Consider the following 24,187-nt stretch of genomic DNA (forward strand, 5'->3'; position numbering starts at 1 on the left):
TGAGTATTAAATGACAGTATTTTCATTTTTGGCTGAAGCATTGTACCAAAGCATTTTCCTGAGCTAAACCTGACGATTGGGGAGGGGGGGTGCAACTAACCCAAAAGAACATCTGCTGCAAGAAGCTGCTCCATCACACTGTCCAGGATGTAGGACTGAAACTCCTTCTGCTGGGTTCTGGTGGAGCGCTCTGGTGAGGCCTGAGGACAGAGAGCAAAGTTAGCGTTTCTGCCCAACAGATGGACACTCCCACATTAGCAGCATGCAAAGTGCCACAAGACGATACAAAATACAGCCAAAAATTACATGCACTGAAATTCTGTAGCTTAACTGGCAACAAATAAAATGTTTACTTGTGATCGAGCAGATATCTGAAATGATCTTACCTCTAGCAGAAGATCAATGATGGGGGTTTGTTTGCTGGCAGGTGTCATGCACAGGTTGTCCATGATGAGGACCCTCATGAAGTCAAAGACGTACTTCTTGGCTGGGTGGTTGGTCAGGTAGGTTTTATTGCCTACATTACAGTATTCTGACTGGCTGCGGTTCATGCCTGTATCTGTCACAAAGGCTTTGAACTCTTCAGTTGGGGAGCTGGCTTCATCATCCAAATCAGTCACCTGAGGGAAAGTGCACTTTTCAGCTACACAATAACCTTCAATTGTGCCTTGAACATCAAAAGGACAAATTCTCAAAGGCCTTAAGGTCCCAAAAACCAGTTACAATGACAAAGCGCAAGAGCATACCATCTCAGAGTAGGGCCGTATATTGAAGGGGAAAACTGTCGCAGCAAGTGTACACAGGAAGTCTGGGCTGTGCCACATGGGTGCCAGATCTGGGATGTTGTGATAGAGGTAACGGAAAAACTGCATGAGAGTGATGGGATATTCTCTCAGCCAGGAACCCTCCTCCTCTGACTGCCAAGGCTGTGGGTTAGATAAAGAGAAATGTCCAAAACTATGTCAGCTTACGCTACGAGCTTATTTTAAGGGCGTGGTCATGGGAATCAATTATTTTAACAAACTATTTTACCATTTCCTACATTTTTTACTTTCCCAATTCATCCAGAATTCTTCATCAGTTGTAGTATAGTATAAAACCTTTGATAAACTACCAACTGAAAACCACAACAATCATCACAATAACAACAGTTGCTCCTCGGACACATATTTCTTGGAGACTCACCAGATTGAGCATGCTGCGCAGCATGGCCAGGAGCAGGAACGCTGTTTCAGTGCACATGTTGTGAATGGAGCTCACCACTGTAGCGCTGGAGGCCGGGACGCCAAATATAAATGACCAGATAGAGTCCAAGTCAAACTGTGTGAGAAGATGGGATTATTCAATAATTATTGTTAAATATATATTATATAAATGATTCAATTGCATTAAATTATTATTAAATATAATTAAATAATAATTATTCATTTCAAAAGTAAAAGCATGAACAGTGGTGACATTACAATGCTCTATCACAGAGAAAACAAGTGCAGATGGTTAACATTTATATTAAGCATGCATGATTAAATGGATGATTAAGTGAAAATTTCAATTTTGAACACTAGTATATTATATATAGTATAGTAAAGTAAATAGTAAACTATATATAGTAAAGATCTGAGGTTAAATTTGTAAATAAACAGTTTAAGGAATTTGATGTGAAATTATTTCAGATTCTGCAATATTTCTGGGTCATTAGTGATCAGAGAAAATTTGTGACATGATCATGTGTACAAAAGATTAAAAAAAGGAAAATACTGTTAATTTTTCAGTTCAATGTTTTAACACAAATTGCAAATAATACACTCAAACGTAGATAATACAAATAATTAAAAAAATGTATGAAGTGAAATAAATTTGAAAAATATAAGCATTTTAGTAGTGGTCTCAGACGTGTGAAATATGGATTGTGATCCACACTCACACTCACACATATATAAATGTTTATTTGGCAAATAAACTCTAAATACACTTCATAATCTTATATAATATGATGGTAACATATGTATGAAGACATTAAGTTTGATTAGTAGGGAAAAAAAGGTTTGCATACTGACATGTACCTGCAGGCTGTCAGGCAGCTCTGTGATTGGCTGCTGGAGGAAGAGGGCCATGAGCATGAAGTAAATCTCTGGAACGTTGGTGTGTTTGGGCAGAAGAGTTTGCAACACGGGGAATCCTGGGAAATGGCAGGCATCTCGGTTGATTTCACGAAGAGTCGACCTGCCCCCTGCATTGCGGCCCACATTAAAACCTGAAAGGAGATAAGAGTAAAATAAATGTCCCACAAATTATGTTATAATACTTTATACTTAGTTATTGTTCTTATTATTATTGTTATCAAATATCATTACTGTATAATGATAGTTGTTTTTTAACATCTATATAATCATTAAATATGATCATATAGGCTAGGTCTCTTCTCACCCAGAACAGTGCCGATCTTATTAGTGAGCACAGAGTCAGTGTGGTCCAGCCACCCTCCTCCAGACAGGCCCTCTTTAAACCGGCTCAGGATGGATTGGTTACTCAGCAACACCACCAAGATCAAGAGAGCTGCCGTCACTGTGCTAGAGTGAATGTGTTCTTCCATAAACATCAGCAACCAATCAAAACCCAAGGTGCGCACAAGCTCATCACATGCTCTGTGGGAGGGAGCAGAAAGAATTTTGGGGTAGGGTGATTAATATGCGAAAAGGCGAAACTTACAAATGTATGTTATAATGTTTTAAGTCAAAAGGCTTAAATGGTGTTTTCTGCTATTTGTTCATACACTAAGAGCACTGTTAAGCAATAAAAGCACCTGGGCCATGCTAAATAATTTTGGACACATATCCGAAGTGTCCAGTTACATCTGTATCCTATCCAAGATATCATCCCCAATCCAGCAGGCTCAGGTAACAATGTTACAGATGCTGTAAAATGCAGTGCAGCTCTCTGAGGTCTAATAATCCCCCCATGATTTAATAAGGAGCATCACTCACTGTGCATTAACAGTGTTCTTCTCTTTGCAGCTGAAGAGCTGTTTGAGCAGGATATCCAGCAGTCTGTTCCGCAGAAGAATCAGGTTGGACGATAGGAGGCCTCCAAACTCATCATCAGCCCCTGGACAAACACCCAAGAAGAAGATTAAAGCTGTGGTCACATTTAATGCTGCTTGGTGAAATTTTGTGGGTGAAATCCAGTCATTTCAATTGATATCTGCATGATTGGGAATTTTGTTTAAGGGTGAAACTTCCCCATGCAGATTTTCCATTTTCTATCCAAGTTTTTTTCACGCAAATTTGATGTTGACCAAAATAAAGCTGCTGCTAGGATTGAAAGGGTCTGATTTGTTAAGAGAGTGATGTTAAGATGAAATGTTTCTTAGATACTAAGCTTATTTGAAACTTAAAAAAAGATGACCAACCTCTATCGATCTTCTCCTCATTGGTGTTCTCCATAATGACAAACTTCTCACAGACTGCAAATGTTGGTAATGTTGAAGAGATGAACTGCCCAAACCTTAGCCATAAACAAATGAACAAATAATTGAAGCTTTTTTTTTTTTTTTTAAAGATAATTATGTTTTAAGTGTATTTATTATTGTAATATCTATCCACAGAAATGATTCCTCAAGTCACCTCTGCTTCTAAACACAGTATATTCTGTGGCAACTGAAACTGTCCAAAATCAAATGGATCTGATTGTCAGTTCTGATTCAGATTCAGTCTTTTCTTTTCATACATTTAAAAATGTCTACATCTCTGTGTCTACCTGAGCAGGTCATATGAGTTGGGGAAGCCCTGCAGCAGGAGACTGAGGACATTGCCGATGGCAGCGATGGTGGGCTGAGACAGAGACTGATCCCTCAGAGTCAGCAGCAGTTTGGGGATCAGCTGGAACTCCCGCAATAGTTTGCCATTCTTAGCAGCTTCACTGAGAACAGAAACAATTAAACACTGTGTTAGTGATAATAGTTTAATTAATGTTTATGAATTTAGCAACATCACTCCCTCTAAGGCACGAATAAAATCAGATTTCCTCTCATGCTCTCTCTCTCCCCTTGTCTATGATGCACATATGGCAGAAGACCTCAAAAATCCATTTGATACATTTCATATACCATGTGATTCATTCACTACCATTCAAAGGTCAGTAAGATTTTTTTCTATATTTTGAAAGAAATTAGTACTTGTATTCAGTAAGGATTCATTAAATTGATCAAAAGTAACATTAAGACATTCATAATGTGAAAAACAATGAAATGATTCTTGAGCATCAAATCAGATCATATTTTAAATGATTTCTGAAGAATCATGAGACACTGAAGTAATGGCTGCTGAAAATTCAGCTTTGCCATCACAGGAATAAATTAAATGATAATAAATGTAAATGCTTCTGGGTCTCCATCATAATGTTAATGCTTAATGTGCACTATCAACTTTCGATAGGGCTTAATAAAAGTTACATTGCATTGCAGAAAGGTTTTAATAAATTGCCCTGAATCAAAGATTCAGTAAGGAATGTTGAAGCACAGATGGATTACCTGGATTCAGTCAGAAGTTCAATGAAGTGCTCGAAGAGAGAGAGGTGCAGTTCATAGGGAGCATGAAGCCAAACCTGAAAGAACACCAAATTATTTAGAAAAAAGGTGGATATCATGAAAAACAAACAATTTTTCTTGAACTTTTGAAACAAAACAATTTCAGAACTGAAGACCACTTACTGAGCCTACTTACAACTGGTCAATTCATGTGTTTTTACTGATCGGATATTTATCCGATTTGTTAAAACGATTCCATTTATACTTGGCCACATAAACGTGTCTCAGCAAAACGAACATAAATCCGATCTTCAATTCCCATGCTATATGCAAATTTAACAGAGTTCACGTAAACGAAAGCAACATATGAGCTGCATTTTATTTATCATCACTTAATTGCAAGATCTAAGACTGCAAAAGGAGAGAAAGCGGCATCAGCACTGTTAAGTTTATTCACACCTCTTTTAATTAAATCAATTGTGTTTTGAGCTTCAGGATGAATCTGCGAACTTTCAGGTTTATTTGCGACGGTTTTTGATTTTTCAGGGGGCCATATCTGTGGCGATGCGCGTTGCAGTAGTAGCGCTGTCATATATGGCTACCGGGAGCCGGTATAACATGCTCTCTCACGTTTATTTTTTGCCATTTTGGGAGGTGTAAAATTTACACATGTGGCTTTAACAACCAGATGCATTTGTCCAGTTTCATCTGGAATGCCTCTCAAACCACCTCCTGAAGTGATTTGAGCGATCGGATTTAACTCCGTTTCAAAAGCGTTTTGGAGGGCATTTACACCTGGTCTTTTCACAATCGGATAGCTATCACAGAGAATACGCTTGAAGTGACCAGTGTAAAACAGGACCACTGAAACTATGTTGCAACAGCAAAACTGTTGGATTTCTAATGCCAGAAACAACAGAAACAAGTGCCTGTAGTTCAGTTTTCAACAAGGTCACTGATCATGTCAGTCTGAGATATTTATAGATCTTGACTAGGTGTTTAAAAGAGGTCAGTTATTCTTTGTACATCTGCTGGATGAGAGTAACTGAAAAATCACAGCACCACTAAGGCTTCTCGTGTGAGCGTCGCACCTCAAAATCACACAGCAGGTCCTGGAAGGCTGTGGAGTTCGGAATGATGGAGGTCTCATGGCCACTATCGACAGTTCCAACCAGAGAGAAGGTCAAGTGCAGGATATGGCTGTTCAACAGAGGCCGTTTCTTCTTCAGCAACATAGCCAACAGCTATAACAGAAGACGCTCAGTTAAAGAAGATCTTTCAGGCAATGATCTAAAGCTGACAGGAAAAAAACTACAAAAACTGAAGGTCATGCAAAAGAATGATCTGCTATATTTTTGGTAATCTACTCATTTCAGGATTCAGTGAACCGATCAGTTTAAAACAGGCTGCAACCCAACATTCAGCCATTCATTTTCCTTACACAGTGACACCACAATCAACATCAGCTCTATGAAACATTGCATTCTCTATACAGACCCCATTAAAGCAGCAGAGAAATAAAACAATGCACCATCTGTTATGCTTTAACCAGCACATCCCAGCATGCCCCACCCGTACGAACCCCCACTTATCACATCAGTTGGCTGTCACCAGTCACAACAGCCCAGGCTCGCTGTTAGCATTTCATTTGCCACCTCATTGGCTCATAACATCCTACAGCTACAGCTGCAGAGAACAGAGGACACCCTCAGTTCAAAGTTCACAGAGTAATTGTTATTGCAGCCCACCTGGTAGCCTTTGATACGCTCCATCTCCTTGCTAGCTAGCGGGTTGCTCTTGACAACACAAACTAACGCTTTTACTGCAGCATAGAGACCCTCTACGTCTGATGCCATGGCAACCAGGCCCAGAATGGCAGCTGCTCCTCCGATGTACTGGAGGTTGGTGGCCACTGGTTTGGTTACGAAAGCGCGAACACCTACATGGAACAAGATTGCAGCTATAAATACATGAACATTGAGTGAAAGGGACGGTTTATTGGAGAAGCTGTGCTGTGCCTTTCCATTGTCCACTTATGAAAATCCTCGCAGATCTCCACTGTCCAGATGAAAACAGCACACACACACACACACTCACCCAGGTAACCGATAATTGCAGATCCAATGGTCCTGGCCGGTCCGTTGAGATGGCCCACTGCATTATGGATGAGTTTGACTGGTGTGGCACTTTCATGAGAGGAAACCCCAAGCTGAAAAGGGATGAAAATATCACTCTGAGCAGCTTATGCTTAATATTCATTTAATTGTTTTAATTTATTACATTAATTCATCAATGTTTAATTAATATTTAATTAAAATTGGCTTGTTTATTGTTTAAAAAAGGAAGAAATATCGTAACAAAAACAATTTTTTTAATTAAAAATTAAAAAATTGCATTAAAAATATATATAATTTTAGCATTAAGAAGCAGGAAGAGGGTGAGACTGCTTACCTGTTTGGCGATGGCTTTGCTGTCCAGTTTGTTGTAGACCTTTCGTATCTTGGCCACAGTGAGACTAGATACAGAGTGAGCAAAGAGACTGAAGGAGACCTTCTCTTCAGGGACCAATGCAACAGGACAGGGCGGCACAGTCTCAGTCTTTGAGTCTTTACCTGGAGACATGAGAGGAAACCCTGTCACTATTATCAAGCCACAACAAGCAACTAATACCTGCATTTTGCTAAACAACACATGCTAGATAAAATATTTAATCAGTACAACACCCATTAATTTACAATACAAATCTACTTTTAAGATTAGTTACTTTTTAGTCTCTAGTTATCCACCTAGTATGATATAACAGGTACTTACATGGCAGGTAAACAGCTTGGAAACTGCCAACATAATTGGGTCCCAGCTCATAGATGGCAGCCACACTGGCCGCAGGCAGCACCTCCTCCAGAAAGTGAGTGGGCCCCAGTCGCCAGACCAGAGTGGAGAGCTGGCGCTGGGCCGGTGGCGTGCCGATGTAGCTGTACACCGTGCTCATCACAGGTGGGTTTGTGGAGGCAGAGCCACCGGGAGCATTGTGAACGTAGTGCAGCTACAAAGAGGAACAAAAGAGGAGAGTGTGACCTTATCAGTTTGCAGGGCGGGGCATTTTATTTCTTTTTTCAAATGTTATTTTACAATTTCTTTTTTCATATTTTATATTATAATGCTAAATACAAGTGTAAACAGGGGCTAAAACGTTTTGAGCTTGGCCACTTTCGATCACTTTCAGAAGTAGTCGAAAACACTGATTTAGACACTCATGTGGTTTGAACGGTTCATGGTTTGAAGATGGAAAGCAAAAGCACAGAATGATGTGCCTCATTGCTACAATATGCGTTTTAAAATCAACTAAAAAAAATCAAACATGTTTAATATACTCTGACTGGATGGATTCATAGTCTGAAGCTAAAACATCAAAGCCTGTGCACTACGCAAAATTCTGTACAATCGGTCAACTCAAATTTGCAAACTGTCTTTGATGTAATCTCGTCCAGACTTAAAACGGGGATAAATCTAGGCAGAAAAAAAATATGTATTCCAGCCTTAATGTAACTAGCCAACAGCTGAGGTTTTACCCCCATATGCTGCTTAGTGTTAATCTTGGACCCAGCATATGATTTGTGTGTGACGAACAGGTAAGGAAAACAATTGTTTAGGTTAATCTGTTTGCCAAAACACAAGTTTTGAGCTATGTTAAAAAAATATGACCTTTGTGCATAAAAGATAATAACGCCACAGTAATGTTTTCCATTACTTAAGTCAAAACAAAACAAACGTGTCCACATCAGGAGCTGGGCCACACCTTGACCGTGCTGACCATCTGGCCATCGATGTAGAGAGTCGCCATGCTGTTCTTCAGCATTCCTTTGCTCATAACCAACACCAGGTGGTGCCACTGTCCCTCGGTGATGAGGTCAGCACAGCGGAAGCGAGCACAGCAGGGCAGGATCTCATAGAAGGAGGACTCCTCACTGAAGTCATCCACTGCGAGGGGAGAGAGGAAATGATGTAACGTCACTAACCACAGACAAAGGAACTTTTCCTCTGCATTTCAGAAGGAACAGGCTCTTAAATGCTACATAATAATGGCTCAATTGATAACAGTTTGCCTACAAAGCAAAAGCGTGGTGACATCAAAAGCTAAATTAATATTTAAAGTCCCCCTGTGGTGAAAATCAAGTTTTTAATGTTGTTTATATGTCTATGTGGTGTTTTTAATATGGTTTAAGACAAACCATGTACAAATCCATAAGTCAACACCCATTGCTGAGTATTTTCTCTTTGTGAACCATAGACAGTCTCAAAATCACGGTTTGAAATCGCGTCGTTTCTGACGTCACAAGCTACCTTATAACAAATCACATCAACGAGTGGATCTCTGAGCTGGTGCGAGTGAGTGGAGGCGGGGCTAATTTGCATATTCATAGAACATGTATACAAAATGAGGCACTGGTGCCTTCCTTCTTGAAGGAAAAAAACTTTTAAATATGTCATTTTGGTGATCAAAGACGAGTTTTAAGGGATAAAATCATTGACTACAGTGGGACTTTAAATTATTATTTTAAATGTTTTAATAATTTGTTTAATGTGTTCACAAACAACAGCATTCAACATATGCTTTAATAAGCTTATTTAACCTGCGTAGAGGAACAGAGGTTGAAATGGTCATCTAATTCACAAACATTCCACATCATTAAAACTTTGCTGACTAAAGAGCTAAAAGAGGAAGTTGTAAGAAACACTTGCCGTAGGTCTGAAGCAGCTCTTCCTTGGTGGACACAATGAGACATCGGTCCTTAGCAGACAGCACAATGGCCAGGCAAACGTAGTGCTGCTCAGATGAGGTAGCCCGTCGCACCACCGTGATCAGACGCACAGGGTGACTCTGGGGTGGCGTGCTGAAGCGCTCAACGCAAAACCACGTCGAGTAGCTCAGGCCAGACGGGGGTGGAAAGAAACGCTCACCTGGAGAGATGAAAATGAGGATATTTAATATTAGTGTGTATTAGACAAAGTATACAGTGGGTTTCCAAAAGTCTGAGACCACGTTCGAAAAAAACATTTTTCATTACAAATGGCACTACTGTTCAAATGTTTGGGGTCAGTAATGTTTTGAAAGAAGTCTCTTATGCTCACCAAGGCTGCAATTTTTTGACAAAAATACAGTAAAACAAGTAATATTGTGAAATATTATTACAATTTAAAATAACGTTTTCCATTTCAATATACAATTTATTCCTGTGATGGCAAAGCTGTATTTTCAGCATCATTACTCCAGTCTTCATTGTTACATGATCCTTCAGAAATCAGTCTAATATGCTGATTTGAAAGAAACATTGCTTATTATGATCAATGTTGAAAACCATTTAATATACGTTTTGTATTTTCATATTTATTTTAATCATTTATTTTCAAGTTAAAATGTTTCTTTTTATATGGTCTTGGGACCAATATCTTCACTGAATAAATCTCCCTGGACTTTGCATAATGATCTATCAAGCAGAGGTTCTTGAAAATGTACACTAAACCCACTTTGGCTTGTACCCTAAACCCAGGAAACCCCTGGAAGAGAGACAGGAACAATGAACTAGACTGCAGGGGATCTGAATGAAACTCTCTGAGGAAGAAATTATGATGTCATCGCCAAAAATAGGTCAGAGGATATGATGCAGGAGTCTATCTATAAATACTGAAATCATTCATTTACATTCAACAGAGAGAGAGAGAAAGAGAGAGAGAGAGAGAGAGAGAGAGAGAGAGGGAATTGGGAGGATGAACGAGAGAGAGAGACAGTAAAATAAAGAAAGAGGAAGTGAGAGAGATGGAGAGGCAGCGAGCCCTGAATCACCTTCATTAATACTACATAGGCACTTGTACACCCACTCAGGGCTGCTGTGAGCCGGTGGTGCTCAAACAGGAGTAAAGGCACACAAACAATTTCTGCCAAGCTCTGTCAAGTTTGCCTCTTTTCTCTAGACTCCACCATCTTTGCTAAAATTCCGTCACAGTGCTGTGCTCCTGTTCCCTCTACCTCCCGCCTGTCATGAGCCAAGACGCTTCGAAAATTCTGTCAAGCTGCAATGCCATCATTTGCCATCCCAAATCTGTAAACTCAAAAACCTACTCAAAAATGTTAGATTCGCAGCGGTTTGGAATACTTGATTCTGATTGGTCAATCACATAACAACTGATAAACTATATATCACCATTGTCCATTGGCAACATACCGGTGCTATTTTTATCTCTCTCGTTTCATCCCATGGCCTTTTTATATCAACAAAAGTTAGAATAGCTAATTGGCAACATCTTGTGATTCAAAACATTTAAGACTTCAGTACTGATTTTAGTATGCATTTAAAGCTGAGCAGTTAAAGCAAGTAACAAAAACATAGTTGGATTTAAAATGGAGGAAGACATGTAATACTGTAGCTAAGGCTTCATTTATTTAATAAAAAAGTCAAATTGTGTTTTTATTACTATATTATCTGGAATATTATTACAATTTAAAATATATTCTAATATATAATAAAATCTATTCTAATTCAATCCTTTGATGGTAAAGCTAAAAGCTAAACATTATACAGCTAAAGCTAAAAAACATTATAAAAGCTAAAACTCCAGTCTTCAGTGTCACATGATCCTTCAGAAATCATTTTAATATGCTGAGTTGGTGCTTAAGAAATATTTAGTAGTAGACAGACAGATAGACAGATAGATAGACAGATAGATAGACAGATAGATAGACAGATAGATAGACAGATAGATAGATAGATAGATAGATAGACAGATAGACAGATAGATAGATAGACAGATAGACAGATAGACAGATAGACAGATAGATAGATAGATAGATAGATAGATAGATAGATAGATAGATAGATAGATAGATAGATAGATAGATAGATAGATAGATAGATAGATAGATAGATAGATAGATAGATAGATAGATAGATAGATAGATAGACAGATAGATAGATAGATAGATAGATAGATAGATAGATAGATAGATAGATAGATAGATAGGAAATATTAAGGAAGTCAATGGCTACCGTCAACTGTCTGGTTACCAACATTCTTCTAAATATCATATTTTGTGATCAACGAAAGAAAGAAACTCATACAGGTTTGGAACAACATGAGGGTGAGTAAATGATGTCAACATTTTCATTTTTGGGTGAACTATCCCTTTAATAAAGATTTCCGAAGGGTGGGAAACTGCTGGCTGCTGTTATGCAAATCATGGGGGTTGGGGGACAGTGTGTTTATGAGCACGTACCGTTTCCCATACCACTGACCACCGCCCCGTCACTGACTCCAGATGTGTTGGCATTGCTGGACGGCGCATTGTGAGGGGCCAAACTAGGCAAAAACAAACAGCTGGAGAGAGAAGATTGAAAATAAAAAAATTATTTTCATTTATCAGGAATCCCAGCAGCTCAGACATTTCACACATTTCACTCTCGTCTCTCAGTAACAGTCATAAAATGTGGGAATATTTCACATTCTGCATAAAGATGTGGATGTTTATTTGTGGGTGTCATGCCTTATGTAACAATGACACATTGTGCTCATCACAACAGCACTAAATTACATCGGTTACAACATCCATGAATAAAACTGATTCAAACACCAGCAGATATTACTAAATGTCAGAGAAGCAAATAATGAAAATAGGTGCGACCCAATGGAAGACTCCTACTTCATTAAACATTCTGCCATTCATTAAATTAAACAGAAAACCACCAAGTGTCACTTAATACAGCTAAACGAGTCTCTTTGGAGGCTAATTAACCCTGACAAAGGAAGCCTTGAATGTCATTTTAATATTGAAAAAATGGTGGCATAAAAAAAGAAACATCCCATTTCACACTAACAATACAAACATCCACCCAAAAACAGTGAAACATGAACACCTCCCACGGAAGTGAGGAAGGGTTTAATTTAGTTCATATGATAAAACTTCCCTTTGAGAACATTTGGAGACGTCCCTATTTGGGGAACATTTATTTAGTAGTAAAAAAAGTAAAACTATAGTATTTTCTTTTTTATTATTACTTTTTTGACTTTTTTTATTACTAAATTATTATTAATGAAATTAATATAATTTCATAAAAAAATATTAATATAATTATTGAACTGATCATGCATGATTAAATAATAATCTATTTAAATAAGATAAAAAAATACAAACAATAGAAGTCTATGTATGTGTGTACACGGGGGGGGGGGGGGGGGGTTAATGTCCTCCTCCTCCTCATAACCAAAAAAGCTCTTATCCCAGCTGTGGCAGCACCATTAGGCTGGTCTGCATGGCCCAATACAGAACGTGTTTACATGAATTTTTCATGAAGGCAGATGGGGACCGTGTGTGTACGCGAGAGTTTTCTCAGCATCCGCAAGATGAAATGTGGGCAAGGTACAAGTGATTTTTACATCTTCAATTATTCTAAACTGCATGTCCTATTCAGATGAAGGAGGAAGTATTTAAAGACACAGGAGGATCCTGACTAAGACACATAAAAGACACATCATCTGATTTGCCTGTGCATTTAATGCAGGTTTAATGGGAATTTGTGGTATTTAAGTCAGTAGAACTGCTGCACAATTGTTCAAGCAACAGAGAGGCCATTGGGAGCCTAACAAAATTCAATCTGTGCACAACTAATATTACTTGAAGCATGTGGGTCTCTCTATTATGTCTGCTGGGTACAAAAACGGAACTGTTGACCCATTTCATACACATAAATCTCCCATTTAAGCAGCTAATACTTTGGATATAAGACAAATGATGATCACTGCGCTTTCATAATTAATGAAAAAAATGAAATATTAAAGATGTGTTATTTTCAGTTTTAGCACGTACCCTGATGGGATTATGTTAAACAGAAACAGATGGAGGCTCAGTGTGGATTCTTTGTTGCGCTTTGAACTGAGATACGTTCAGAGATGTAAGCGTATTTCAAGCCTCTGTTTTTCTGTGAGCTTTAAACTAGGTCAAGCTTTTAAAAGCACAACACCATATAAATGTTTGACTGACGCATATATCTGATAAACACATTCTGAACTGAAGCCAATAAATCTCTGATGCCTAAACGGGTATCTGCCTGCAAACAGTGGCTGTGTGCAAACAACCTTTATCTTCAAAAGATAGGCTTGGCTAGACTAGTGCAGACAGCCTTACCCGAATCCCTCCAATGACGTGTCGAACTCCACGAAGGCGGGTGTGACGGACGATCCATGGAGACGGATGTCATGGGGCGTCGTCATGGAGACCAGGCACTTGACTCGGGTGAGGGGCACGGTGCTGCCCTCAGCTGATCGCACCAGACTTCGACTGATCCGGTACTGGCTATTGTCCTCGTTAATTGTGAACACGCTATCCGGCCCAAAACCCTCCATGGACAGGGTCATGCTGTCTGGAGGTGCAAAAGGTCAAATGTACAATTAGGCTGGTCCCGTAAACTCTCCTGCTCGCTCAGTTTTACACTATTAATTAGAATGAGTTAATGGTCAATTGTGATGTAACATTGATAACAGTTATTTCTGTTAGTATAAGTGACTTTATACTTTAATATGAGCTGTTTATATTTTTTTAAAGAAACATTAAGAAACATCTTGTTAGATATGTTTGATAAACTACTATATAACATTAACATCGCATGAAAAGCATCACATTAAATGTCTGTAGTGAAAATGTTTGTTTCTTTTTTATTAATAGATTTTGTATATATATATATTGTATATTTATATATATATATTTTTTTACATAAATATATGTAACATAATATCTTAATTATTTAAATGTATTTATTTATTGAAAACAAGAAAATAACGGTTGTAAGCTATTATTACCCAACACTGAATGTCTCAAATTTTGGTAACAGAAAAAAAAAAAAACTCACATGAATTAAACTGAAAATAAAAATTAAAACCACTCATAATTTTTAGTCTGCCCTTCTGAGGTTCATGATAAAAATTCTCAAATTGTTTAGCACCCATCTCATTTTACTAGCCATTAGTTGAAGAATAAAACATTATTTCATTTCAGGCCCTATTTTGTACCCTATTTGTGAAAGTACCTTATAATATAAAATATTCAGTCAATTTATCAAGAATTCCCATACATAATAAATGCCATTTCACTTTCACCCAATGTTGCTGTTTAAAGATTCAAGCAGTGAAACAGAAAGGTCAAAAAAATGAATGCTAAAGGTATCTTTTCATTCTGTTTAAATTAGAGTTATCTTAAATAACCTCATTCTGACATAATCTGTTGTGGATATAACCAACAAAAATATCTGCTTTCACTGGACCCTGGACACACAGCAGTATTCCTCAGAGACTATCAACTAAGCAAGCAGGAAACCTTTAAATTAGCAAGCTCAAAAAGGACTCGCTGGACATGGAGAGCTTGGAGAAAAGTAATTTCACTGGTAATTAGGGAAGCTGGGAACTCATCTCCGGCAAAACCGTGTTCAATTGAACGGCTCTCAGCAGGCAGAGTCGAGGAGACCGAGAGGAGAATGTTTTGTTTGATTCTGATGGTGATTGATGGCATTTCACCAAAGACCACAGTCAGTGAAGCCTGAAGTAATGTCCCTCCTTTCACTGGCCCACAGAGAAACCACAGAGACAAGACCACGTAACACTGACACAAACTGTTTACGGGATGGTACAAAAGCACACTGACAGTTCTAACAGTCTTTATGCATTCCTCTTTTTTTCTCCTTACTTCGCATTTCAGCTTCATAGCTGAGGGAGCTCGGCTTATGGACCCGGTACTGCTTCAGTAGCTTTTTGTCCCAGGCACCGCAATTCAGAGGATTCCCTAGTCGTAAAAATTCCCTGGAAAATATATAAAAACATTTTATAGCGACAGCAATAAGCCACACAATGAACAGTTGCCTGATCTTCCAGCATAATCACAATACATTAAGAAATAGATTAAGACAAAGACCGTAAATAATAAAAATAAAAAGAATTAAAAACATATTAAATAACAACAATACATATTAATAAACAATACATATTAATCACTTAAAGCTGCAGTCCGTAGTTTTTCCTCTTTGTCGCCATCTCTGTTCGAAATCTGCAATTGCAGTTATTTCGTAAAAACTCATGTAAAATTATCAACTTTACGTGGGTTGTGCCTCGGCACGGCACAGCGCGGATGAATCCAATGTTTTGAGGAGAATGTGCGGCTGTCAGTCGCCGCGCCGGTGTGGATATACTGTAATTCGGAATCACAGATTCTACTTTTTGGAAGTATGACCAACATATGAATTTTCACCGGAAAATGTCATCTGAACAAATAAGTAACATCCACTTTTGTTCTGACCAACTAAGTGAAAAAAGCATTGCAGTAAATTGCGCTGATTAAATCTGACGATCACGTCAAACCGTGCAAATTAACCTTTGTTCTCAAATTGTTAATGTTAACAACATCAGCATTGCGTGACTACATTTAATTCCCTTCCGATATTATCCTTGTTTTCGCATGGCCCCGGCGAAGTCTTTTGCATTTTACAACGGGTGAATCTCCAGTTGTCACTGGTGATTGTCGTTTGAACCTTTCTGGATCCGCCATCAAATTGATGTTTAATTATATCAAGTGCTGTGAGAAAAGGCTATAAATCTCCACTTCCAATATCCTAGCATGCAATATAGCCTACTAGCCAGGACATCTTCTTTATGTGTACAGATGTGACGTAATGACGCAAAGGCATGCTTTAATTTCCCACGGAAATCCACCAGTACCACTGGAATTAAAAACATTACAAGCTTACCGTTTTGACTCAAACTAAGGCAAGCAGATAGTTTTGAACACTGGCTGATTATGTACTTGCTCAAAAATTTATTTTGGATAATTTTGAACCCAAAAAAGTTACGGACTGCAGCTTTAAGTAAATATTGTTATTTTTTATTGTTATCATTATTACATCTATTTGCAGAAGGATTTTTCCAGAGCTGACTGTTGCATGACATTTAAACCAAGATACAAGGCATGGTATGATTCCTCAAATGAGCTGGAGTGAACTGCTGTTTTGTTTTTTATTTTGTAGTGAACCGAGTCTGCATCCTTCATCACATTTGACCATCCATGCGGAAAATTGAAATCGCTAATCCGTTTGACTTGGAGGAGACCCATGGAGAGCTTTGAATAATATTAAGATGCGTCAAATTTGATCATTTTCCTTTTATGCAAACGTGCAGCTGTGATAAGATTAAATCAGAACAGACTGAATCGTCAAGCCAGACTTTAACTGATTGGTACTTGTATAAACAAAAATCAGTTCAAAAGAGCTCACATGTGAGAGACTAATCAATAAACGGCTGGGGGCAGAAACATGCTCCATTAAGAACCTATTCATGAAAATTCATCACTTAAATAAATATTGCTGAGGCCTTGAGATGCACTGGACAAAGAGCTGGCCCTCTAATCTGCACTGTATCAGTTGTGTAATGTACTGTATACGCTGTATAGTACTGTACTGGCAGCAGGGAGGGCCTTAATATCCTGTTATATTATGTTATGTTAATATACTTGTCATAATATTTTATTATTATCAATAAAAATCCGTAAAAAAAATGTTCTGAGCAAACTTAGACTCACCTGAGCACCATCGGCTGTAGTGCCTGGGAGGCCAGTCGCTCAAACATCCTTTGCAGCGGTGGGTGGAGTGGGTGATCTTCGTCTCCCAAAGCGCAGCTACAGCGCTGAAGCAAGCGTGAGTGCAGACCTGCCTCACACAGGATCTGCTGGTTCCTCTCCGAATGCACCAACAGCTGCAGAATGTTAGCAACAGCTAGCTGCAGGTCCAGAGCATGCTAAGGAGCAGAGCAAGGGTGAAGTGAGCTGCAGGACACTTAGTAGTACACTTAATTCAGATCAATTTAAAATTCACATTGCAGTGGCACAAGCCAAACATAAAACGCTATCACTAGTCAAGTAGGTTCTGTGGACAATCCTCATCACAGGGACAACAAAAACATCAGTGTATCAGATTCTCATTGTGAACCCTGCAGTAGTATCCAATACGGTCTTAATATTTAATTTATTTGATATCCTATAAGAATTTTACTTAAATTTCTTATAGGCCTGATTTCAGAAGACACATCCCTTAAAAGGAATGCTCTAGGTTACATACAAATTCATTCATGTCATCAGCATGGCACATTTGCTATCGAATCCCACGGAATATCATTTAAATTTGAGCCGATGTGTTGCCTCACATTCTTCCATTGTTAGCATGTAACTCTCTAGATACTCTCTGAACCTCTCCAGGGAGCAGCTTAGATTCGTTTCTGTGGTAATCGTGGCAAACATAACAAAAATGCTGTCGATAGAGCTTAACTGGGAATGGCGCCTTTACACAAAATCCCCAAAAGACGCTTTCATTCTGATAAAATCCCTCGATTTTGACAACTTACTGTAGGTGAAAAACAAAATCATGCTTAGGTAACAAATCATTAAACTGAATAAGTGTGAACAAAGTCTTGACTCCATCTCAAAACCAAGGAAGCACTACTTGGTAATTTAAAGTTTATAATATGGCTGCATATTGAGACAGCCTTCATCCCACATTATCACTAAAAACCTGATTGGTAAGTTTTTTTTATATATATATAAAAAAAAAAAGTATGCTCACCAAGGCTGCATTTATTTGACCAAAAACACAGTAAAAGCATCATGATCCTTCAGAAATCATTCTAATATTCGGATTTGAAGCTCAAAACAGTTGAGCATCAACTACTTAATATTTTGTGTGGAAACCAAGATCCATTTTTGTCACTTATGATCAATTTAATGCATCCTTACTGAATAAAAGTATTTTTTTTTCTTACTGACGGTAAACTTTTAAACTGTAGTGTATACAAACATTTTTGAGGTAGCATCATAGATACACCAAGGTATATGACCATATTTGATGCTGACAAGCTCAGCAACACATTCTTATCTCTCCTAGCTACATGCCAACATTAAGATTTTGCATTAGGCATTCCCATGTAGACACCAAACAAAGTGTCAGTTCACTAGGTTTTGAGATAGAGCCTATGTCTACAAGAAACTCGTACCTCGGGCTGTGTGTCAGAAGAAACAGAGGGTAGGAGGTCGATCATTGCCAGCACTGCCCCAGGGTGGATGACTACAGGGTCTGAAGAATGCTGGAACTGATTCCCCAAGTGCAGCTTCAGGTCCGTTATGGCTTTACTAGAAGCAGAGTTGGATGAGCTGTGGTAGCCATGTCTATTGGGAAAGAAAAAGATCACTTAATGTCTCTTCTTAGTCTCATTACTTAGTCTCAGTGTCTGAAAAGAGTAATTCACTTACACATTTTGGCTTGGCCAAATCATTTTCCAGATAAAAGCTAAAACGCTGAAAAAGCTTAGACAGCTTTTTGAAAGAAGGATTTTTTGGTCATAGTTAAACTTACTCTTAAATACAGCACTGAAATTCCATTTATGTTATTTATGCTTTGATATAATGTTACTTATGAATCAAAACTCCCCACAGAGAGTTTGAAATGACTGAAAAAAAGCTGTCAGAGCAACCAGAGGAGCGGAAATTTTTGCAACTGCAAAGCTTTATGGGTAAGCAAAGTAGCTCAACACGGCAGATGAGATGGTGCAGAGGAGGATGAAAGCATGGTCAAGGAGATGATCAAGGAGAGGAAAAGTAAGAGGAAAATTGCAGAAGGCAATCACTCTGATCAGAGGGAGAAGATGAAATACAGTATCCTAAACCAATGTGATGCTTTAAGTTTTCTACGACAAGCAATTTGTCTGTTCACACTGAAAACAAAAATGTAGCCTGGCACAGCACGATGACAGTCAATTATAACATGTTTAATGGACAACTATAAGGAGCAAGATTAAGGGCAGGGCTACATGTATACATGTGATCAGCTAATTTCCTGTTGCTTGTTGGGGCTTGTTAGAGAGAACATTACATGGAAGAGATACCTTTTTATCACTTTAAATCATTCTTTTTTATTGCCAATTCCATGTGATATCTGTTCAGATTAATGCATAATAAAATTCTACACAATCTTTTGTCTAAATAAATTGAAAATAACAACACATATTAAGGCATCACAAAATTATATTCATTTTAAGATCTGCTAAAGATTACATTGAACAGTGTTCTTAAATGATTAGTGTTTTTGAAGATTAACTTTAAGTGAGCGTTAGTTAAAGGTGATTAATTAAACTATATCAACAGATTTACACTACCATTCAAATGTTGACGTTGTTATAGTGTAATTACATAAAATATTACTAAGTAATATTGATTAACTAGCCTACATGTGCTTACTATAGGGTTATGTTTAGGGTTAGTTACTTGTAATTGTGCATAATATACTATTACAAAAGTAATTCAACAGTATTCAACACTGATAATAATTACTGTTTCTTGAGCACCAAATCAGCACATTAGAATGATTTATGAAGGATCATGTGACACTGAAGACTTGAGTAATGATGCTGAAAATACAGCTTTGTCATCGCAGGAATAAATTACATTTTAAAATATATTCAAATAGAAAAAGAGTTATTTTGAACTGTAATAATCTTTCACAATATGACTGTTTAACTGTATTTTTGATCAAATAAATGCAGCCTTGTTGACTAAGAAAACTATTTTTAATCTTATCTAAGACTTTTGAATGGTAGTATGAATGGTTTAAAAATATCTTATATCGGCAGATTACCGATAAGGTCCCAATATATAGTACATACATCCCTACAGTAAATGATGACAGTAAATGCTGACTTTCATTTTGGGGCAATACAATCCCTTTAAAGAACAGAAACAAAATAACCAAGGAAGGTGTGAGAGGAAAGTGAACAAAGGAAGGAAAAGAGAGGGAAACAGACTGGGAAAAATGTGTCCGGTCACTCGACAAGCACAGAACAGAAAAAGAGAGGGAGAAAAGGAAGAGGTGGCAGAAAGCAGTACCTCTTCCTGGCGATTGCTGGCGTGCCCCAAGGAGAGGGCAGCGAGGTCTCGTGAGTCAAGCAGGGGGGCACCTGCTCGGCACGACTACAACGATTCAAAACACGGACACGCGGAGTCACGAACCAAACAATCAACATAAAGACAGACCAGACGTTCACACAGCCATACAAACACAAACAGCAGGTCCATACCACACACACCCAGAGTGTGCAGCCAGGCAATGCCAGAGGTTAAGAGAGACAAAGAAATGAGAAAAGAGCAAGAGAGGGAGGCAGTTAGCTCCTGTTGAATTACAGCTCAAGGCACAGCACATAGACCTTAGAACAACTACAGATCATGCAAATCTAACAAAAACACAAGCCCAAAGCACAGCTACACTCAGATTGCATGACTAACGACAAAGATACATTAATGCAGTATTTCTCAACTGGTGGGCCACAATGTACAGTCAAAGAAACGACAACAAATGTAATTCTACATTTTTCTGATGCGAGACTTGATTTTGAAAGACGTTTGTGAAAGCTATTCACATTTCTGAGAAGAACGTTCTCCTGATTCAGTATCTGCGGTCAGATGAGATGTCGTCAGGCTATATGTCAGTGTCATTATTCTAACGTTATTTTTGTAACTTGTTACGAAATAAAAAGTCTCTCGCCTCAGAAAACCGAGAATATTTTCAGCGCAAATAATTCACTGCATGTATTTAGTAAAACCTGACAGTAGTTTTTTAACGCCAAAAGAGGATTTGCACTGGCGCAAGCTGTTAGTAAATCTGGCCCTTCATTTTTAAAAGTATTTTTATGTGTAAAATGTACTCAACTGAATCACTCGAGATGCCCATCCTGACTAAAATCCTATTAAAATGCCTCAATAAAAGTGAACTGCTCCCATGAAAAGATGGATTTCATTTTCTTTGCAGCCATGTTACTGATATCTCACCAAAAAACATTGACCCTTTCTATACATTAAGAAAAGACTTCTTTTTATACACACCTGTCAAATGAGTCGGTGGCCATCTTGTACAGGTAGATGAACAGCTTGCTGCAGTGCTTGAGTGTGGGACACACGTTTTCTGCAGGTATGATCTCATCCTCCAGTAACCGCTGGAATGGCTGGGCATTTGAAGGGAAGACAGTTGCTGGACCAGCTTTCTTAGCATCAGAAAAACATCCCAAAAGTCGCACTGCATCGGCCAGCTTCTCGTACTGGATCTCAGTACGAAAGAAGTGCGAGTTGGCAGGGTCATAACGCATGGCTGCTGTTAGAGTGCAGAATACGGTGTGTAGAAGTTCGAAGACTTTGTTCTGGTTGACCTTCTCCCAGCCGCTGACAGGTGGAGAACAGAGAGAACGCTCCATGGCAACCAGCAGTGAGGTCACGTACACAAAGCCGCCCACCTTGCGGAAGACGGTGCGTGTACGGTGGTTCTCGCGCAGCACAGCCAGCAAAGCCTAATGAGAAACAAAGATTGTCAAGTGAATTCAAATTTAAATCATACGGATGGAAGTTAATTGTGCAACAAGGATGCTCCTCAGTATACAACTATTTAAAAGTTTGGGTTCAGTAAAAAAAATATATTTTCCTTTTTTCCCCCAAAGAAATTATATTTTATTCAGCAAAGATGCATTCAATTGATTGAAAGTGACAGAAATCTTTTGTAATGGCTTTACTATTTTGAGCAAATGCTGTTCTTTTTTGACCTTCTAAAAATGGAAAATACTGTACCATGGTTTTCACAAAGATATTAGGGGCAGCACTACTGTTTTCAACACTAAATTGTGCATCAAAAAGAAAAAAAAATAATATATCTATTGTGTTAGATTTAAGAATGTAGGGAAATATAAGTAAATATATGCAAACTAATATATCATATTATGCCTTTTATATATTATATTATATAACATAACATAGAATATCAATGTACCAAAATTTTATTTACCAAACTGAAACATTTTGATCAGTAGGTCTCTCATTAGGCAAAACACTGCAGTTGTTCAATAAAACTTTGCAACATTAATTTCAATGCGCGGATATTCTTTCCCACATTTGTTCCATTGTCACCTGCACCTGTAACCAACTTGGGCTGCATGTGCACACTTATTTCTTCTCAGAGTTATGAATGTGCCTCACCCGCAGAATGTCAGTTTTGAGCTGTAGTTCTGTTGACGGTGCGGAGTGCATAAGGCCGAGCAGAGTGCCCATGTCATCATCTCCAGAAGACGACAGCACCAGCTGCTGAATGATCATCAGAGCGTGCTCACGACACTGACGATACTTCACAATGTTGTGCACGCACCGTGCTCCGCCAAACTCACGGAACAAACCTGAGAGATTGAGATTTTATTGTTAAAAATTTATCTGAGTAAGCTTATCATATAAGCTTGGAGACAAGCAATTTTGTGTTCCAGATTCAACTTTATAGCTTGGCAAGATCTTTAATGTATTGTTTGTGTAAATATTAGACACATCAAGACTGGGCTGTAGTGAGATTTAGGAATGACTGATCACCTCACTGGCAGTGCCACGTTTGGAATTACTCTCTTTAGTCATTTTCTGCAACAAAACCATTCTGATTGGCTACCAATGAATAAAGCATGAGAACATCTGTGAGAGAGAGCATTCTGAGACTATCAGCAGTCATGATACAGAAGAGAAATGATTACAGAGCTGAAGTTAAGAGTGTTCCTTAACCAGAGACCTGACTCAGCACCGAGAGTGAGACTACTGCAGGGCCTGAGAGCAAGAAAATGAATTTTGACTCGTCCCTGAGTGCATAAAAAAAGGAAAAACTGGACCACAATAATGAAATTATAATAAAAGCCTAAGAGGTTCACTGGAAAGTAAAAAAAAAAAAAGGCAATGTCAATCTCGTATTTCTGTTTTAGGCCCCATTAAAGCAAAACATTTCTTTTTTGGCTTTGTGTCCATGCCTATTAGCTTTGACACATCTATGCTAGTGTACTGCTAAACGTTTATGAAATTTACCTAGCAGATCTTCCACATTTAAAAAAGTAGAAATTGTCTTCTTACAAAATGTAAAAAAAATAAATACTAATGACTCAGCCTGCACAACACAAATTTTTGTCCAATCAAATGCTCTGGAGAATGAAAATGACTCTCCCCCTAATACCACCAGCAACTAAGTAGGAAGTATCAGATGACGGTTTACAGCTGTGATGCAGCTAAAGCCTAATGACTATTTTAAAGGAAAAAGGGATGATCACCTCAATTTTCAGCCAAAACTTATGGAAGCTTATTTTCTTAAAACTGTGATTATCTTTAAAGTACTTACATGAATTATACAAAGATAAAACAGTACAAAAAAATCTCTTTGAGGACTTCCTTTCTAGAGAGATGAACTTTCAGTTACACATTACTACAATAATACCAAAAACCTCACGTTAACAAAAACACAAGTTGTGGGGTTGTGTAGAACGCTGTAAAGGCCCCGATATACTTCAAGCGAAATAGAAGAACGAACTGATGTGACGTCATTTTGAACAAAATCAGGCCAAAACAAACTTCATTTGGAGTTTGTTTTGGGAGTTCGAAAAAGCTTGCCAAACTTTTCAGGAAAGTTCGCTTCGGCTGGTAAACACCTTTATTCTACCATTGGTCCGCTCCGATAACGTAACAGGTAGGTGTGCGCTGAGGCTCCGCCTTCTTTCTCGTGGAAATCTTTTCCAGTTAATTTCTCCTCACGAGTC

General features: G+C 38.2%; 1 protein-coding gene across 7 annotated transcripts in view; it reads right to left on the bottom strand.

The window, feature by feature from the left end:
• The window catches only part of wdfy3 (WD repeat and FYVE domain containing 3), a 79,602-nt gene that overhangs the window by 24,243 nt on the left and 31,172 nt on the right, over positions 1-24,187 (bottom strand). For 5 of the 7 annotated variants that reach the window (XM_081366748.1, XM_081366751.1, XM_081366749.1 and 2 more), the window contains 24 exons: positions 22,611-22,804; positions 21,474-21,931; positions 18,596-18,767; positions 17,133-17,347; positions 15,252-15,364; positions 13,701-13,935; positions 11,796-11,896; positions 9,266-9,484; positions 8,322-8,503; positions 7,337-7,568; positions 6,977-7,137; positions 6,623-6,734; positions 6,274-6,464; positions 5,617-5,769; positions 4,529-4,602; positions 3,757-3,918; positions 3,410-3,504; positions 2,985-3,105; positions 2,428-2,645; positions 2,058-2,254; positions 1,186-1,320; positions 747-926; positions 387-620; positions 101-200 (listed from right to left, as the gene is read on the bottom strand). In XM_081366748.1, coding sequence (XP_081222874.1) covers positions 101-200; positions 387-620; positions 747-926; positions 1,186-1,320; positions 2,058-2,254; positions 2,428-2,645; positions 2,985-3,105; positions 3,410-3,504; positions 3,757-3,918; positions 4,529-4,602; positions 5,617-5,769; positions 6,274-6,464; positions 6,623-6,734; positions 6,977-7,137; positions 7,337-7,568; positions 8,322-8,503; positions 9,266-9,484; positions 11,796-11,896; positions 13,701-13,935; positions 15,252-15,364; positions 17,133-17,347; positions 18,596-18,767; positions 21,474-21,931; positions 22,611-22,804 — 4,254 coding nt within the window. The remainder of the gene's footprint in view (positions 1-100; positions 201-386; positions 621-746; positions 927-1,185; positions 1,321-2,057; positions 2,255-2,427; positions 2,646-2,984; positions 3,106-3,409; positions 3,505-3,756; positions 3,919-4,528; positions 4,603-5,616; positions 5,770-6,273; positions 6,465-6,622; positions 6,735-6,976; positions 7,138-7,336; positions 7,569-8,321; positions 8,504-9,265; positions 9,485-11,795; positions 11,897-13,700; positions 13,936-15,251; positions 15,365-17,132; positions 17,348-18,595; positions 18,768-21,473; positions 21,932-22,610; positions 22,805-24,187) is intronic. The other 2 variants (XM_081366750.1, XM_081366746.1) reach the window with 1 other exon arrangement.

Source organism: Scardinius erythrophthalmus (genome assembly GCF_964197995.2).
Source record: "Scardinius erythrophthalmus genome assembly, chromosome: 5".
In the NCBI taxonomy this organism is placed as follows: Eukaryota; Metazoa; Chordata; class Actinopteri; order Cypriniformes; family Leuciscidae; genus Scardinius; species Scardinius erythrophthalmus.